Below are 20,994 nucleotides of genomic sequence, written 5' to 3'. Positions count from 1 at the left end.
TGTCATGTGTGAATGTAGATGGAAAATACTCATTCAGTTTGTCATTAACCTGAGCATGAATATCAACAGTCAAACTATCAATATCGAGTGGACCAAAATGATTCTTCCCCTTCCTTATTGGGTTAACATAAGTACAGAAGTCTTTGTCGTTTTTCTTTGCATTCTTTGCCAAAGATTTGTTGTAATCTGCTTTCACTTGTCCGACCTCATTTGTGACTTGATTACAGACAAGTTTATATCTGTCATAGACTCCTATGCCACCCGATAATTTATATGCATCTCGTGCACTTTTCTTCTCTGCCACGACTTTCATCAGTTTATCTGGCATCCATTTAGGCCTATACCTTGAAGTGTATTTCTTAGTTGGTGTGAAAAGCCTATTAGCTGCCATGATTAATTCCTTGAACACTTCCTATTTAGAATTTGCTGATGGTAACATCATCAGTTGGTCTTGCTGTATATAATTTAGAAACAGTCTGAGACCACTGTAGTCACATTTTATGAAAGCAGAGACCATTCCCTTTACTCTTGGTGGTAGTTACATATTTAAGTAAATCACAAATCAATACACTGTGATCACTGCCACCTAGAGGTAATTATTCATACATTAAAAATGTATGAATAATTACTGCTGATAATCAGATCAAGAGTATTACTCCCTCTGCTTGCCTCTTTGACATGCAGCTGTAGAAAACAGTCATCCAATAAATCCACAAAGGTTTTACTAGTCTGCGAGTGACCAACCCACAAGTTCCAGTCAATAACTGGAAGTTAAAATCAAAATCCCAACAAGACATTCTGATTTACTGGCCCACTCTATTTCTCTGTATAGCTGTTCATTGTACTGATCAGGGTCGTTCGGCCTATACTCTCATTTTTGCTTCCCGGTGCTTATGTCACACCTGACTCAACATTGCAGTGGCCACCCATGTCAACTGGATGCACTGCCTTAATATTTTTTGTGCTTCTTACCTAAGAGCACCCCCCCCTTTTTATACTGTATGTTCTTTTCAACTGTAAACAGAACCCGGACACAGATGGACACTGTTTTGGATACTCGCTAACAAAGACCAAAGCATGATGCCAAGCCGAAGAATTCTGATCAGAAACAAAGGGTTCCACTGTCCTAACTCTACTTTTCTCAAGGGATGTCTCTCTCTTCTCTCCTTCCTAAAATTTTACTCATTCCCTCCCCGAAACCTGACTTCTTCCTTTCACTTTTACTTTTTTTGGAGGTGGGGGGACTCAAGGGGAGGCTCCTCTCCAGAGGAAACTCTTCCTGAGTGTACTGTCAGTGCATTGTGGACTCAGGTGCGCTTCCACGTAGTGAGAGATGAGAGGCAGGGCACAGTGAACAAACTCGTTCTATACCCCATGCATGCAAACAACACTCAGTAGAACAAATATATCACCCTGTGTACCCACACTTACCACACTGCCGGCATTGGCACATGCCTCATACAGATGCTACAGCGACTAATCAGAAAAACCCCAGAGACTGCCATGAAACAAACACATTTTTACATTTTGTCCTTTCTGTATACATTGTATTCAAATTCTGCATCCCTTATATCTGAGTGACACCACATCTCTCAAATCCCAACAGTGTCTGCATTTGATGTCTTGACCAACACTTCAAATTCATCAAATTTATTTAGTATACTCCTAGCATTGGTCATACACGCAAGTATACTTGCACCATTCTTACTCTTAATTACCCTAACATAACCCATATTTTTTGTTCCATGATGACTCCCAGCAGTTCTTGAAATCTCTAGCGCTTTTCTTTCAAGGCTGCTGCTCATTCCAATAGAAGCAGTGCAAGAATCACTTTCACCTCTACCTGCAGTTATTGATAATCTATTAGTCTATGAATTCCCTCCCCCCAAAGCTAGCAGTTTTGTGATCCAACTAACACTGCCTCAATAGCATCAGCAAATATTCTTGCACCCTTTCTATTTAAGTGTATCCCAACCCTGTAGAAACACTCTTCTTTTAATGAGCAGAGACCATGCCCTGAAAAATTCTACCCCATGAACCTTGCACAGTCTTTCCAGGGCTGAATTGATTGACAAGGCTTTTATCATATACTCATACTGTTGTGTTTGGGCGGAACTGCAGATACTTAAATAGAAACATTAAATAGAAATATCTGCTGTACAAAGTCATCAACTTTTGCCCCTGGTAGATATAACCTGGTCCTATTCCCCCTATCCATTTTGCACAATATATTCTTGTTTTCCCGACAATAGAGTGACTGACAACAACTAGCTCTTGTGGAACTAGCATATTCTGCTTGGGGGTTGCCACTGTGTTCCCTGATGATCAAGTGTAAACTTTGATGTTGATGTGGACAGCTGAGAGCTTGGTGGGACCCCAACAATTTTATTCATTTCTGGGTATCCACCCTCCCCTTCAGCCATAAAGGCCTATAACAATGCTGAATTGGTGTCTAATATCCTTACACTCCTTACATCGAGTATACACAAAGTCATCCCTCTTGGCAATGTGTCCCATTCCTGATAGCTCTTCAAACATCAAACAAGCTGTACATCTCATAAGGCTTCGATTCGGAGGACAATTTCCTCCCTCAGTTTTCTTCAGAGCCACGGCACTCCCACTAGCTTGAACCCTTTGCTTTGCTGCTCTGGACTGAGGCATGATTTTTGTTCAAATTCATATAATTAAAAATACTTCACTAAGCAAATATATCTAATGCAGTAATAACACTATGAACCAGTTATGCTATGAAGTTTATGTTACTAATTATACATAATTAAAATTCAAATGTTCTTATCGATATACCAATTAGTTATGCAGCAATAATACTACCAACTTTGTGTTATATGTATTAGGCTATACCGTTACACTTGAAAGTTATAGGTTCATTATAATATATAACAAAATTATCCAACTAATAACAACCTAAGTGATTCAAACTTTAGAGCTACCTATTTACTGCAATTAAAAAAGTTTGAATTCCCTGCCACTCACTCTATAACTATAACAATGGCGGAAAGATTTGAATGATACAAAGGTTGTACGTATATTAAGTATTAACCTACAAAATCTCTAGCTAAATTAAAAAATAAAATAACAAGCATGACTAGGGCTATAAAGCTACTTATAGAGTAAGATTTAATATGACAGTTATGTCAATAAAATGGCAAAATTCTTCAAAAACTTATTTCTTGACGCTGAAAATTCTTTGACTAGTGCACATATACTTTTGTCCCCGAGTTCAAGTAGTAAGTAAAATTTTTTTTATATAGTTTGTTTTTAAATGCATTTCAATAGCAAATGGATCAAAGTTACAATAGATAACTGCTATGATGGTGGCCACGAGTTCTTATTTCATGCTTTTATCTTTCATCCTTTTATTTTGTTATGCCAAAGATAGTATGAAATTTTTTTATTTCATACTATCTTTTTATTATTTTTTTCTTTTAGACTTGTTTGTTAAACCTAAGGCAAGATGATGTCAATAAAGCGCTTTTATATACTTTCTTATTGTTACAATTTCATATTAAGCTGAAGTAATTGTGCATAACCTCCCTTGTTAGGTGCTATTCCAAAATATCAATTGCAATTGTTGGTTCCAGGTTAATGACTGTAACACTCTGTACCCTCCTAAATATATACTAGTTTTACTTGAGTACTTTTGGAAATAGTAATTACATTATTCAGAAAATTTGTATCTTCTTCAGTTTTTTCCAAAACATCTTCACAAACTTGGAGTCTTCTTATTCTTTTGACATCTTGGCACATACATTTCTCATACCTAAATTTTCAGTTATTTATTTTTTTTTTCCATATTGAGTTCTGATGCATGCAACTAATCTAACACTTAAACGGCAATCACTTATAATCAATGTCCTTACCTGGTTCACATTTTCATCAATTTTCATAGTTACTGAATGGCCTGGTTGTTCATTGTCTTCTCCATTCTCTCTATTTATCCCCCCCCTAAACATCTTTTGTGCCATTCAAACACGTGAGTCCTTGACATAGCATCTTCTCCATTAACTTGATGTAACAACTCAACTTTTAATTGGTGTTTTTTTTTTTTTTTTTTAGTTTTGTTAAAAATTTGAGGTTGATTAGTTTAGTTCTTTTGTCTGTCATTTTTTTGGAAAACTAACAAAAACACAAGGGAATGAAAACCTGTTTCACAGCAAAGTGAATTAGCTTGTTGAAATGTGACTTGGCAGATAATTTGGGAAAGTTCAAGGTCAACTGTTGTGACTTTATTTCACAGGTGGCACAGTGTGTAGTGGATGTGCATGCAGTCTCATTATTTAGTAGCCACACTTTGTACAATTAGCATTAAGTTACAGTTAAAAAAAATATATTAACCATGCAAAATATTAAAATATTAATATTAGTTGCTACACAGTTTTACCCATTGAAATTATACAAGTCTATTAATACACAGTATCATTAAATGAGACCAGCATTTGCATCCATTGTACAGGGTGATTCAAAAAGGACTTGACAACTTTGTAAGCATATAGAAATTTATTCAGGAGACTTATATGATTTATTGAACTGTCATATTGTAGCAAAAATATCAAGTTTTACTAACGTAGTACCGAATTCAGTCATCACGAACGCCAGGGCTTGCATTTCAAAAATGGCTACTTTCACAGGAGCAGTGTGTGCTCGATGTGTGTTTTGGTTTGAAGAAATGAAATCTGCGACAATGGTGCAACAGAATTTTCGCACCAAATATGGAAAGGAGCCTCCCAGTAGACCTACAATGTACTCATGGCACAAGAATTTTGTTGAGACAGGTTGCTCTGTTCACCATGACAAATCTCCAGGACGCCCACGTGTTTCTGATGCTGTCATGGATAAGGTGAGGAAGAGGTTTGTTCAGAGTCCTGTAAAATCAATGCAATGTGCATCCCGTGAGACTGGTATTCCACAACCAATCATTTGATGTGTGTTACGAAAACGTTTACACTTGCAGCCATACTGGTTTACCATGGTGCAACAAATTACTCACTCAGATAAGGCTGCTCGTCAGGAATTCTGTCTGCACAGAATTCCTGACAAGTCACATCGTTACACTTCTATTACATTGTATAGAGGAAGACGAGACATTACTGGACAATATAATCTTTAGGGTTGAGTCTACGTTTCATGTTAGTGGTAGGGTTAACACCCACAACTACAGGATTTGAGCCGGCGGAAACCTGTGTGCACATCTGGAACATGTTTGTGACAGCCCAAAGGTGAATGTCTTTTGCGCCCTCAGCAAAGTAAAAGTTTATGGACCCTTCTTTTTCCATGAGACAACCATCAACGGTATTGTGTATCTGGTTATGCGGGAAAATTTTCTCATTCCACAGTTTGACGAAGATGACCACGAAGGATGCTTTCACTTTCAACAAGATGGCGCACCTCCTCACTACCTGACAGAGGTAAGGGAATTCTTCAATAACCGTTTCCCAGGTCAATGGATTGGTCGAGCAGGGCCGTTAGCATGACCACCTCGTTCCCCAGATTTGACACCTCTAGACTCTTTTCTATGGGGTTTCATTAAAGATCGAATGTTTGTTCCATCCTTACCTACCAATATTGCCGAGCTCAAAACTAAAATCACTGCTGCAGTTACCGAAGTCACACTGGATATGTTACGTCGCGTTTGAGAGGAAATTGAGTTCAGATGGCATGTCTGCCATATCACCAATGGCAGTCACATTGAACCAAAATGACTGTTCTAGGTAAAACTTAGATGTTTTTTGCTACAATATGACAGTTCGATAAATTGTATAAGTCTCCTGAATAAATTTATATGCACTTACGAAGTTGTAATGTCCTTTTTGAGTCACCCTGTATAATTTAACAAAAAAGACATAATTGAAAATGTGTAACTCAGTAAATGGATATATAACCTGCTAATTTTAGTTGCTCCTAAACACAAATTTTGTTGTTCATATTGTTAGTAATGCTGTTTTACTAGCTGATAGTCACATTGTTACACTTCTAAGGAATTTTAAAACTGATTCAACCTCCTTATGGACTTACTGTGCCATAGATTCTTCTGCTAGTCCATAGTTTTTTGAATCCTTGTTGTTTTATTATGTAACATTTTCTTTCAACGTGTGCCACTGATGTATATCATATTGTGTCCTGTAGTGGTTTTTCTACTCTCCATGTGACTTCACACTCAACTTCACCCATCAGGTATTTCACATTCCCATTAGCACAGTGTATGGGCTTATATTACACATTATTCCCATCTACAGTCTGTCCCCGTATAGTACGATAGTTGTGTTCCTAGAAACCCTCGTGCAATGCAAAATCGTGCAATATAAACAGGCCCTATGGGAAAAGTGGGGTTAGGTGCCGACCACCCAAGATTGAACACACATTTGGAACCAAAACATTACCAAACACAATAAATAATCTGGTAATTTTAATCGTTATAAAATACTTACGTATTTTATATCGTTATAATCGTTATAAAATATTACGTATTTTAATCGTTATAAAATACTTACATATTTTATAACGATTAAAATACGTAATAAAAATATATTTTTTTATTATAATATAATAAATAATATTTTTTTATTATTTATTATATTATAATAAAGTATTTTTAGTATTTTTTAATACTAAAAAAGTATTTTTTACGAATAAAATACGTATTTTATTCGTAAAAAAATTATTATATTAAATAAAATATTGCTAATGCTTTTGCTTCTATCGTAAGCAAACTTGTTTTTTGTTTGACTTTCAGTCCAAACAGATGACAGCCGTTCCATCTCTTCCAATTCTTGTGTCTTAATCTAATGGATTTTAATTACACTTTGAGTTGTTCCCGCTATGAAAGTTGTTTTTATTTTCTCCGCATTCTTTGTAATTCTCGGCGTTGCCTCATTTAGGTCTGTAGCACGTGCAATATCACACGGTCTTTCATTTCGCTCAAAGCGTTTCACAATTTCATATTTTTTTCTCTATCGACAGAGGCGGACTGGCCATAAGCCTTACCCGGGAAATCCCGGTGGGCTGGAGGCCGGTGTGATTTTGGCCATAAACCGTAGTTAAGGCCACTATAAATTTTCAAGGGTAAGAATTTTTGATCCAGTCCGACTCTGTTTATTGATATTGCTTTTTTCTCTCTCTCTCTCTCTCTCTCTCTCTCGCTCTCTGAATCTGAAGTGTCTTCGCCAAGACGCTTCCTTTTCACACCTTTCAAGTATTTTACTAATTTTTAGGGAATAAAGCGCAATTACAAAACGAGGAGGCACGCTTAATACACATAAACAAAGCTGCGCGTGTATAGCCACTGAATAAACAACACAGTAAAGGCCGAGATACACTACACATTTTACTAAAGCACATTTCTGGGGGTTACTACCATAAAACAATTTCCAGTTTCGTTTCTGCTAGTGGAATCTGTTATAAACTGGTAGTAAACTCCATCTAATTGCATTTGCGATTATATCGATAGCTGGAATTGTGTTGGTTTTTACGTTATTATGGTGAAATGTGTTTCCCCTTCACTGATATAAAAAACATAAATATATTTTCAGAATCTTCTCTTCATTCCTATCGTGTTGCGTTCGGTTGGGGTGATTCCGCATTCGACTGCCATTTCTTGTAAACACAAAGGCGAATTGTGTATAAGCGAATTCGGTTCGTGTTATATAAGATATCGTTCCCCTATTTATAAATCGTGTATGATCGAATTCGTGTAATGTAAACATGTGTTATACGAGGACTGACTGTATTAGGTTCTTGTGTAATGAAATTTCATATTGCACTGGAATTAATGATAGCTTGTTTATCTAACCCTCACTTCACCATGTTGCATGATCATATCACAAACATGGTAGTCTGGTAACAGGAAATAATATTATGTAATATAACTGCTTGAATCCTCTCACTTGTGATGTTATTCAAGATAAAGAACATTTATCTTCGTAAGAACAATATTGTCAAAAACATAAAATATTGCTCAGTTGGTAGTACAGTATGTGGCAGTGTATGCCGAATGACTAAGAGTTATCACTACTGTGAAGAGCTATCACTCTTCACAATAGTGATAATTTACTATACTGACATAAAAATGTGAACTCTTTGTATATTCTTTATCTTGCTGATATTCTCAGCTTAAGTTCATAATAAGTTAGTATTGTGCTATATTAGTTTTTTTACTTTCTTAGTTATATATTTTCTTTACTTTTCCATATATCAGTTCCTCTCCTATGTAATGTTGTTTTAAGCATTGTCAAATTTGTGTTTTATTTATAAATGTATATGTGCATATCACCTGAAATAATTCTGTGGTAATTTGTGAAGCAATTTTTGTTTTATCTACTCTGGCCATGTAGTTGAAACATCTAATAGCTGTTTTAAAAAATTTCTCCACTGAAAATTCCAGAAATCTTTAATTATTGCATAATTAGTAAATATTCATGATTAAGTGAAACCTAATTATATGGATGTGTTGACATGGCATCCATTGTGTTACTGATAGTGTGCTGGCTTTACTGCTATGTGCTTTCCTCCAGTCGGTAATGCTTTCTGATTTTGTGACATTGATACATTGTCTAGAATCAAACTGTTGATGTGCATTCTTCACATTTCATGCAGTGAGTGCACCTCTTACTAAAAGGCTGGCATCTAATTGCACATGTTTGTTGAAGCATGTGGATTTTAAATTTGCATTTTGCTTGCCAGGAAGTCCAAAAAGAGGTTTAATTTCAAAAATTAATTAAAAATTGAAACCTTTTAATTTGAAAAAAAATTATTAAACATGATCAGAAAAATTGAAAATAAAGGTGGATCAAAAAATTTAATTTTTTTTATTTTTTGCATGGTGCTCCCCCCCTCCCTTTTTTTGAATTGCCATAATGGATATGAAAAACTGATGTTCTTTCACAGTGTTAAACCATATCAATTTGTTGCTTCTGAAAAATCTGCTATACCACAGTCAAGAGATGGACTTCAGTTCAAAAAAGTTTCAGTGTTTAGTGAGCTATTCAGTGAGTGGTTTATTTTGAACTGTTACCTAAAACAATCATAGCCAAAGTGTATTACCAATAACTCCCTAAGTTTGAGCACTGAATTGTAAATAAAACCTTGTTCATTGTTTAGCACTTGCAAAGGTGCTTTGTTTCATCAGGGCAGTGCATATACTCACATTCTTGGATCGAATCATATTTTAAAAAGTTAGTTTGTTGAGAGAAAATTCTATGCTGTATTTACTCTTTGTACTACCTATTTAGAAGTCTACAACACTTTTCTGATAGAAATTACTTAAATTTTCAAAGCTGGAATAAGTGCTCTCTTGGCATTCTTGGTTTCAAAGCCAAAGGAATTTTATAAACTTGATACTGAAATGTTTTCTAATGTGGTAGAAAGTCGCAGAGGATGCAGCGAAAATATAGCTGTGATAAAAAAGAAAAAAAAAAACCTTGATTTAATGTAATTTTGATTATATTTAAAAAGAGGAAATAAAAGGACATTAAGTATGGAATTACCTGATATATCCTTTATGATTTACTCCATTCCACAGTGGGAAATATTTCATAGAATGCAAGACTTGAGAATTTTTAAGAAAATTGAAAAATAGCAATTTTATTAACCTTTCGCTTGGCATAGCGTTGCTTGTATCAACTGCCCCACTTAAATCTAAATATCAAAATCTATTAGAATAATTTCAATGTGAATTTTAGTATGTGCTGAATAATGTTTTCAGTTTTGATCTGCATCATTGATATTATTTTTTAATTGGAATAATATATCAATTAAAAATGTGTTGCTGTATAAAATGCACCGCATACCCGTGTGCAATTATGTAGAATTTTGGTTTCAAATGCAGTTTTGTTTGTTCAGTGATACCATTGGAAATGAGGTAAGGTAGTTACTAAAGGTATTATTTGTTCTTATTCAGTGCAGAGTTAGAATAAAGCAAGAAATTAAAATTGCACAATTTTGAAACTATTTCTTGCCTCGACCCCACACAAAATATTGCGTGTTATATACAGTAAAGCAGCATGCCTGCTTGTGACTTTCAGCCACCCTCCTACTGTACTGTACTGTACTGTACTGCAGTGTAAATTTTTTTAATGTACAGTAAACCTTCGATTTAATGGTCTAATAGGGGAGAAGGGGTGTCCATTAATGCCGAAAGTCCGTTAAATCGAATGTAACTTGGGGGGGGGGGCATTTTTTATTGGTTCTTAATGTAAAAAAAAAAAAAAGCTTTAATACAATATACAGTACTGTACAATATAAAATTATTAAATTATAATAAAGAATATGTAATATTTACTCACCTTTTTGACAGTGTAGTTGAAGAGTATTTTGCTGTGACTATAGTGGTAGTAGTACAGTAGTCGTTATTTGAATCCTCAGTAGTCGTTAGGTGAATCCTCAGCTTCAGATTATCCTGAAATGGGCACAAATGGAGGCACTGGTGTCATCTGTTTGCTTGTAGATGGTTGAGATGTACAAGCAGTTGGAGATGAAATAGGAGTGGGAGTCGGTGAAGTTTGCTTAAAGAAAGCATCCAGCTTCAGTTGTTTGCCAGTCTGATGTTTCTTAATAATGATTGCCCTGAACTGCCAAAAATGTTCGTAGTAAGGGACAATTTCAGGGTCAGAAGATGTGCCTATGTAGTGGATGGCGATGTCCACGAGATTTCTCATTTCAGACAGTGTAGGCCATGCAGGTGTAATTTGCTCTTCCTCAACGTCTTCTCCTTCTTCCCTTGCCTTGCCATATTGAACCTTGTCCACAATTTCTTCTTCAGTGAGGACTTGGTAGCCAGGATCACCTTCATCATTTTCAAGCCATTTCAGAACATCATCTTCAGTTGTTTCCTGGTTGCCAGCATTTACAAGGGTGCGCTGAAAGTAATTTGCCTCAAATCCTTCAAAATCCAAATCTGGTTCAATATTGTACAACTTCTTCCAACCATTTACCAAAGTCATAGTCTTCATCTCCTTCCAAGCAGCTGCAAAGTTCAAGAGAGCAGACTTAATGTTGTAGGCTTGTAGATTCTGAAGTGTTCTGGCTCCTCTTGTGTCTTCTTCTGCATTTTCTTCATCCTCCAACACAACCATTACTTCTTACAACTTCTTGCAGGCTGCAATTATTCCCTGGTCCATTGGCTGAATAACTGAATTTGTGTTAGGAGGCAAAAAAACACATTTAATTCTGCCATCCTTACTAACTAACTTCTCAGCACTAGGATGAGCAGGGGCATTGTCAAGAAGCAACAATGCCTTTACATTACTGGGGGAAATTTTCAGAACGTCTGTCTGGAAGTGCCTCTCATCAGGGACAAAGTGGTTGAAGAATCAGTCAAAAAAAATCTCTGAAATAAACCACACATTCTTTGAGCTGGTGTAAATAACAGGCATCTGATTCATAATGTTTTTAAGAGTGAGTGGTTTCTTTGATTTTCCTACCACCATGGGCTTCAGGCGATGGAAGCCATCAGCATTTGCACAAAGTAAGGCAGAAATTCACTCCTTACTTAACTTGTGACCAGGAGTGCTGTGTTCATGTTTGTAGGCCAGCGTATTTTTAGGAAATACGCTGGTCTACAACATGATAGAGCAGGCCAGTTTCATCGACATAGTAAACCTGTGATAAAATAAGGCCCTCAGATTTAAGTTCATTTATAAATTTTCTAAATGGCTCAACTTGTGAAGTGTCTACAATTAAAGATTCACCACAGGTTTTCTTGTTCATAATGCCATGCTTTTTCTAAAATGCCACAGCCACTAATCACTTGCCTTAACATTAAATCCCATGTGTTTTCCAAGACTACTTATTAATCTTGCAAAATCAGCCCAAAGTGTCTTTTCGTTGAAGCACCAACCCACTGAAATCCAAGTTTCTCTAAATGGCATTTTCCTTCCAGTGGTAAATACACATACAGATTTGGGAGTAGTTTTCGATTGTAAACTGACCTTCAAGCCCCACATTGACAAGCTCATAACAAAATTCTGCAAAATGCGGTGGATTACCAAACAACAACTACTTCACGTTAAGGATCTGGATGTGACTTGGCGGTACGTATACACCTCTGTATACTCCGTCGTGTTATACGCCTCAGAAATATGGGCATCTGCAGCCCCCATGAATATCAAGCGTGTGTACTCCTCCGAATACTTGCTCCTTCGTTGGGTCACACATAAACATCATCGTCCACCCCAGCAAAGAACAACTGCGATGGCAACCGCACTGAACTTTGCCCGACTGCCAAATCTTATAATGGAAAGACGCCTCACCTTAACTGTCAAAATGGCCACTGGAATAATCTCGGAGCCAAACATATGGGAACTGTGCAGCTAGAGGATCCCTCAACCTGCACTGAGATCAGCTCCAACCCTTATAGCCAACCATAACAGACTAGCCCTTAGCGACCGCTTTCTCCACAAGCAGATGCATATCACAGTCCAAGCAATCAAAGGCGACCTCTACAAATTTGTCAAGGACCGCAAATACCAGAGGGAGATCCTTGATGACCTAAACTCAACCAGGAAAACTGCACAGTAATGTCGCAGTATAATAAATTTAAAAAGGATGTCTGTATAATATTGTATATAATGTCAAAAAATACTGTATAACATTTTTATGAATATTGTGAATAATTTAACTGAAACGTATTATATTGTTGGCCCTGGGGGATGAACCCGAACTTCGATGTGGGCCCTGTCCTCAAGGCCTTTGTACACCAGCCAATGTGAAGGCCCCTGGCATTCCTGCCGTTAAGGGTAAATTGTATACATCCTTTGTACAATAAAGATTATAATGATTAGTTTCACATGCAGATTCCAACTCAAAACTTTGTACATTAGCACCACTAGATCTCTGTTGAACATACCACCTATACACAGCTTCTTCTAAGTTTTTATCTTGTGCAACTTTCATGTATTTTCTACTCTGTAGAACCACATTTAGAGCTATCAACACTGTATTTTAAAGAAAAATATTGCAATTTGGCCTTTGATTTATGGATATCAGAAACAGTTTGCTTTTTTAATGGCGTAAATTTCAAACACATGCTACTGAGACGCCTTGTTCTAATTTCTCAATTAGCTCTAATTTCTGTGCCACATTTAAGTTCACATGCTTTCTTTTAACTCCTCTATCACTTGATGCCATTTTAAATTGTAAGGATTGCAAAATTATTGAATAAATAAAGTCACAATTCAGAAATCACAGAAACACTGTATACAAGCTGACTGCACTATAGCTTAAGGTAGACTGAGACCGAAACAAAGCGAGTCTGTAGACCTGCAGTTTAGTGTCCCGAGTCATGTTCAGATTGGAAGTCACCTCCTGTTCTTATCTGTAATCTGGGAAAACAGTTATTTGAATGTGTTTTCAGAAAGAATAAAAAAACAATTTCCTGAATTTGATTATAAAAATAAAAGGTAATTATCAAAACAATAATGAAAATACAGACAGTTCTCGCTTTACGAGTTCCCAGGTTTACGAGATTTTTTTCCCAAAGTATCAACAAAATCGAAAATATGAACATTAATCCCAAAAAATGAATGTTAAACATTCATAAATACTGCATTTCAAACCATGCACATAGCTATACAATACAGTGTACCCAGCTTTATGATATTAATCCGTTTCACAGACACTATCGTATTGTGAAAATATCGTAATGTGAACTCAATAACATATTGTTTTTTGGTAATTCGTTCCACGACCTCGGAAGTTAATTTTTGCTATATAACTCTCTAAAAGGTTATTTTTATAGTACAAATTGCATTAGTTACCAATTCAAATCATTGAAATGCACTACACTTCCATCGTTATCACATGTTCTGTTATAAGAACCAATTTTGAATGCTTTTTTGACATTTTTCTAAAGCACATTTTCTGGAGGTCACGACCATAAAACAATAAAAACAATTTGCGGTTTTGCAGTTTATTGGGCTTTTCTGTTACTGCAAGCAATTATAAACGGGTAGTAAACTCAATGTTATTGCATTTGTGAAAATACTGATAGGTGGAATTGTGTGGTTTTTTATGTTATTATGGTGAAATGTGTTCGCCCTTTACTGAAATCTTCAATTATATAAAAACATAAATAAATTTTCAGAATCTTTTCTTCATTCCTTTTTTTTTTTTTAAGCTTCGTAAACTTGTTACTCCGCACAAATCGTGTTAGTTACAATTTGTGCGTTCCGTTAAAAAATGCTAATTCATCTGTTGAAATTTATAAAGAAAATAGAAGATTATCTTGGAAACAAACACCTCTTGAAGCATTTCTGAAGAAGACAACTCCTTGTGCAACCAACCAGCGAGTGCGGAGCCAATAATTGATGATGAAGAATAAATATTCTTTAAAATTTGTAAGTCATAAATAATTTCTTTATTATAATTTGCTTGATTTTACAGGCCACGTTTTAATTTCTTTGGATAAATCAATCATTGTTTAAACAAACTAATTAGCTAACTAATTTCATTGTTGAGAACATAACCCCTATTTTTAACATTGTCTATGGGATTAAATTCCCGCTTTACGAGTTTTCGCTTTACGAGTGCACGCTAGGAACTTGTAAAGTCGAGAATTACCTGTAGATAATAATTATTATTTTTTTATTAATAATAACACTAAAGTTTTGTATAGCCAAAAAAAGTAATATTGTTGAGATTAATATGTACATTACTGTATTATTATTTGTCTGGTCTGTGAAATCCGTTATATTGGGGTCCGTTAAATCGAGGGTTTACTGTATTTTTTTTTATTATCATTTATTATTTATTTTATTTTGTTTATTATTATTATTTATTATTTATTTTTTTTCAGGAAACTCTACTCAGTTCAGCAAATTGTAAATATGAAAAAGTTGGTTATGAAATGATTTTGAATATGAGCACCATGGTACCTTTTGTACATGCAATTCAAATAGTGTACTTAACTAAATATGAAAAAGTTTATTCTGGGTATTGGCATATTGTCTTTGGAATGCTTTTCTGTAAGTAAAAAATTTTCTGCAGTTATTTATTATTCAGTTATCATATATCATTTTTGTTGAAATTTTATTTAAGAATAAAGTAGACCGCTTATGATTACTTTTGTTGCTGAGGTAATATTAAGAAGATCGACAACATTAAAATTTTCAGTTAAATGTACCGTCATCTATATTAGTATTAGTAGTGTCAAATGATGCATATGAAAAAATTATTTTCATATGAAAATTATTAAAAATAAGAAAACATGAAAAAATTATTACAGTATACCATTTCTCTCGCAACAGAACTTTCAGGAGAAATTGTATACTGTAATAATTTTGGCGTTGTTCTCTAAAAGGTTTGCATCTTTCTGTAGCATGTATAACATTATAATCCTGTAGTTATCATAATGTATTCATCAAAAATGATTCATCCCATTCCTTCTAGAGCTTACTTAAGTAAAGAACTCTTTGCTATTTTCCATTGCCTCCTTTGCCAAAGAATTCTCGTAATCTGCCTTCACCTGCTTAACTTCCTTTGTGACTAAGATGTATTTAGGGCTAAAGCCTCAAGCTGCGAGCAAATTTAGACTATGTATATATATCTCAGATACCTATCTGAGAATAAGTAACATTAGTCTTCTCCTTATGGTGAAGCGTTACTTATTCGAAGTAGTGCAATATTATGGCAACTTGTTGTGAAGGTATTCACAATATGAGATATAACTTAAAATGATGCCGCCTTATAAATATTCTGTTTATTCAGAAATGGCTGTGTATTAATGATGCTTTTGCACTTAATATATGCATAGTCTTCCTTTGTGACTTGATTACAGACTAGTTTATACCTGCCATAGGCTTCTGTTTCACTTGATACTTTATATGCATCCCATACATTTTTCTTCTCTGCCACACGCCTCATTAATTCATCTGACATCCATTTAGGCCTAAACCTTGAACAGTATCTCTTAGTTGGAATGAAAGCCTAGTAGCCTCCAAAATTAAGTCCCTGAAGGCTTCCCATTTAGAATTCAATGTTGGTAACATCATCAGTTGATCTCACTATACAGAATTTAAAAACTGTCCGAGACCTCTGTAGTCACCTTTACAAAAGCAAAAGCCCTTCCCTTTAGCCTTGATGGTAGTTACATCTTTAAATAATTCCCACATGAATACATTGTGATCACTGTCACAATGATAATCAATTGATAATCAGATACTGATTATCAATTAATACTACTGATAATCAGATCAAGAATATTACTCTCTCTGGTTGCCTTTCGAACATTTTGCTGTAGAAAACAGTCATCCAATAAATCCACAAAAGTCTTGCTAGTGTTGTGAGTGACCAACCACAAGTTCCAGTCAATATCTGGAAAGTTAAAATCTCCCATTATAAGACATTCTGATTTACTGGCCCACTATTTCTCCGCACAAATGCTCATTATACTCATCAGATTCATTAGGCCTATAACACACACCTACCCTCATTTTTCCTTTCCCAGTGATTATTTCACACCAAACAGACTCAACACTGCATTGTCCACCAACATCAATTGGATGCACTTCCTTAGATTTTATGTTTCTTAACTAACAGCACAACCCCTCCTCCCTTCCTGTTCTGTCTATCTTTCCTGTGCACATTGTACTCCCCAAATTCCAATTGTGCACTGCTTATGCCCTGCGTGACACCACATCTCTGATATCCCACAATATCTGCCTTTGATGTCTTGTCTAGCACTGCAAGCTCATCAAATTTATTAACTATACTCCTAGCATTGGTGTACATGCAAGTATATATGCACCTGTTTCTACTCTTGGTTACTCTAACACAGCCCATGTATTTACTTGTTCCACTATGACTCCCAACAGTCCTGGAAATCTCCATTACCTTGCTTTCCAGGCTTCTGCTCATTGTAATCGAAGCAGTGCCAGAATCACTTTACCTCTGTCTGCTGCCACTGTTAACCTTTTTGTCTGTGTATCCCCCCCAAGCTAGCAGTTTTCCGACCCACCTAACACTGCCTCGATAGCTCATCAGCAAATATTCTTGCACCCATTCTATTTAAGTGTACCCTATCCGTGTAGAAGCAGTCTCTCCTGTCAACAAGCACAGACCAGGCTGAAAAAAATTCTATCCCTTGAGCCTTGCACAATCTCTCCAGGGCCAAATTGATCAACAGGGCTCTCATCATATACTCCCTCCTATCGTGTCTGGGCAGAATTGCAGACACTTTAACATTCATCCCTAACTCGCGACATTTTTTCAACATTGACCTGTACTTGTTGAGTAAATCTGCAGATCTCTGAATGTCATTAGTTCCAATGTGTACAACAACATCACCTTTTGTGCCCTTAAAAGATATCTGTTCTACAACGTAATCAACTTTTGCCTCTGGCAGACCACCTATCCTTCTTGCATAGTATATTCCTGTCTCCCTGACAATAGAGTCACCAACAATAACTAGTTCCTTTGGGACCAGCACATTCTGCCTTGGAGATTGCCTCTGTTTTGACTGATGCACAGGAGTGAGCTCTGTCATTGAGCTGGGCAGCTGAGAGCTTGATGGGCCCCTCATATTAAATTTCTTTGAAGGCATTTACCCTACACCTCAAGCTCTCATGGACGCTCATCAGAACACTGAGTTAGCACCTAATTGCTTGACACTCTACACACCTAGCACACACAAAGGCATCCTCCTTGGCTAGATCATGTCCTGTTTTAGAAAAGTCGGCAAACATTTCACACTTCGCAGATTTTTTGAGACTGTGATGCATTGGAGAATTACCCCCTTCATTTCGCCCCTGAGTTGCAGCACTCTCTCTCTCTCTCTAGTCTGTGATCTTTGCTTCGCAGCTCTAGTCTGGGTCATGATTTCCATTTAAATATAATTTAATTAACAATGAATTTTAATAAGATTAATATTATTTTTGATTAATTGATAATACTATAATAAGCTAACAGATTCCTAATACAGTCCTTCGTATTACACTATCTAGTTTTACTTTATACCTTACGCTATCAGTTCGAGTTATATATACATTAAGCTATTTCTTATAGACTACAATAAGGCAGCTAGTTCAACAATTTTGGCGCCAACACCGGGAGTCGTAACTTCCAAAAATCACTGGTTAAATTCAAAATAAGAAGCTAACGAATGCTACTAAACCTATTTAATATCTCTGTAAAACACAATGTACTATGTTAATTAATGAAGAATATGGTAAAAATTTAAAAATACTTATCCCTTTACGGCAGTCAAAAATTCTAAGAACATTCAGGGTTGTAAGAATATCACTGGCCAAGCTGAATTGCTGTGAATTACAGTGATGATAATTGTCTTTAATTGTATTTCTCTCCTATTTTGATTTTAATTTTTTGTTTGATATCTTCATCACTAAGTTATGTCTTCAGTAAGTTGATCATTGCCAACTGTCTGGGTGTACAAAAAGGTAGATCCTTGTACCAGAGAATCTACCTTTTTGTAGATTATTTTAGTTTTACTATGTTTGAAATGTTTTTAATAATTCTGAAATTTTATTCTTATTTTTATTAAAAAATACCGCTATATTTGTTAATGAAATGCAGCCGGAGCATAGTTTGCTGAAACTATTCAGCTAATCATAAAAGGGGGGGGGGTATTATCTCTCAGTTTAGAAAGCAATAATGATTAATAAAAGAGCTTAAAGTTTATTAAAAACAAATATCATTAAAGTTTTATTTTCAAAGAAAATATAGGCCTGGAAATGTGAGCTAAAACACCAATATATTAGTAAAGGCTGCCTTCCTTGTCAATTAAAATTACAAAACCACCAGCAAGAGATGAGTAGGTTTTGAAAAGTTTGTGGCCCGAGTATGAAGAGTTTGAGGAGTCTGGTAACGTGTTACTTTTCAACATAGTCCCATTTGGAGTCAATACACTTTTGTCGCCGATGCTGCAACACATTGATTCCAGTTGCAAAGAGAGTTTTCTCTTGGGCATCCAGGAATACCTACACTGCAGCAGTAATGTTACTGTTGGTGGGAACATGGATGCCAAGACGGTAATTTTTTGAAATTAGGAAATAGGTGACAGTCTGATGGTGCTTTATCTGGTGAATATGGAGGTGGTCCAAGATTTCAAAGCCACACTCATGCAGTGACAGAATTGTGAGCAGGCACATTATCTTGGTGGAACAAGACTCCTTTGCTGAGTTTTCCTTGTCATTTGTTTTTGATGTTTTCACACAAGTTCTTCACAAGGTTTGCATAATGTGCTTGTGGACTGTCTTGTCTTTCTTTGGAGGTGGGAGGGTGGAAGAGTGTGCTTTTGATCTACTGTCAACAACTTCGGAACTGATTGTGCTGATATCTTTTTCATGGCAAGAACTTCTGATATTATATGGTTTATGAGCCATTGCAGCTCTAATATCTATTAGTTATTATATTGTACACACACACATTCAGATGAGATGTGTGATGCCCAAGATGCTGGAAATATACCAACTGTCATTTTTTGATCATTCATCAGTAGATCATGCACATGTTAACTTCTGGAGTGATAGACATTGTAGGTTCTTGTTTAATTTCTGCCACCCACTTCTTAACCATGTGGGTAGCATGGTTAAGAAGTGGGTAGCAGAAATTAAAGTTGGTAGTATCCTCCCCAATGGTGCAACCATATCCTCATGAATTGCCATTGGCATTTATCCCTTTTATTTTCCCAAATATTGAATGAATGCATGGTTCACACGACTTTGGGACATGCAATTAAAAATGATTTTATTGAAGCTGCAGGAAAATTGATGGGTTACTATTTTGAAGTGTTATACATTAAGTACAGAAATTTTTAATACTGTACCACTACCCTTTCATACTCAGGCCACAAACTTTTCAACTCCCTCCATACATCATGAATGTCAAAATAAGTTGATGGACAACAAATTGAGCAGTAGTATGCCACAACGTTCAGAGCAAACTTTAGCTTAACTGTATTATATGTATGGTTAAAAAAAAAAAAAAAAAAAAAACACTTGCATTTCTTCCAATATTGTGCCATTGATGTGATTTGTGTGTTGATGCAATTAAATGAAGCGAAGCAACTTCAGATATTTAATATACTCTTATCAGAAGTTGTAGAACTTTATGAATATACATATTGATTGTGAAGAAAAACTCTCACAATAGCTGAAGTTGCTATGTTATGAAATTTTGCTAGCTGACTTTCTGTTATGAAATCCTCAAATCAAATCAAAGCATGGTTCCTTATAGCAGTCAAGTCTCCTGGCTCCTAACAGAACTGATGATAGCAAGTTATCAACTGAGTTTTCAGAAGTTAACTGTCATTTAAATATAATTGTGTTAACCATTTCATTATCCAGAAGAGCTATTCAGTTTTTTTTTGAATCAAATGTTTCAAAAAAAAAAGTTTAAAAGTTTCCTGTAATTTTTAATATCATTGAAGATCTTGCAGTCTTAGTTCTGTCAATTTCAATGTGAGAACCTACCATTCACTATTATGAAAGAAAGAAAAAAAAATTGATGTACAGGTCCTTGAATATGTGCAAGAAAGCTTGAAATATATTTTCCCAAATCAGGTTTAATATTTTAACAATTACTGATAGGTATACTGAGTGTGAGAGAATATTCAGACAGGTGGGGTTGGGACTTAGTTCAGATCTTCTCTTTCTGATGAAGCTTTTGACACTCAGCATTTTTGAAAAAGGCAAAGTCTACAGCACTATCTTTCTTAAATTAGTCATAATCAGTTGAAGGCTAACATTTGAATGCATACCATACTTACTGGTAAGCAATTCTATGGCTGTATATTTACCCTAGAATACTGTCTTGTAAAATTTATGCAGCGGCTGTCTCCCTCAGTTTAAACTAACATGTTAGTATACCATAAAACTGAGTATGCATGCATGTATTATCATATTTTTTTGTCTCATATGCAATAACATGGTTATCTGTCTCTCTTCCCCCACCACCAGTTGGGGTAGTGGGGGAAGAGAGAGAGACATATGTAGATTTGACATATGTAGTCAAGTAGTCAGAACTGAG

The 20,994-nt window shown here is 35.6% G+C and overlaps 1 protein-coding gene across 1 annotated transcript in view; it reads left to right on the top strand.

Annotated features, from left to right (window-relative positions):
- Positions 1-20,994, top strand: part of LOC150084603 (delta(14)-sterol reductase TM7SF2-like) — a 152,102-nt gene that overhangs the window by 87,767 nt on the left and 43,341 nt on the right. The window contains exon 8 of the mRNA XM_090376303.1: positions 14,807-14,975. Coding sequence (XP_090232429.1) covers positions 14,807-14,975 — 169 coding nt within the window. The remainder of the gene's footprint in view (positions 1-14,806; positions 14,976-20,994) is intronic.

Source organism: Mastigoproctus giganteus, chromosome 6 (assembly GCF_048544385.1).
Source record: "Mastigoproctus giganteus isolate SK-2022 chromosome 6, ASM4854438v1, whole genome shotgun sequence".
NCBI classification, from domain to species: domain Eukaryota; kingdom Metazoa; phylum Arthropoda; class Arachnida; order Uropygi; family Thelyphonidae; genus Mastigoproctus; species Mastigoproctus giganteus.
The sequence above is the reverse complement of the archived record's forward strand: the minus strand, read 5'-3'. Positions and strand labels throughout refer to the sequence as shown.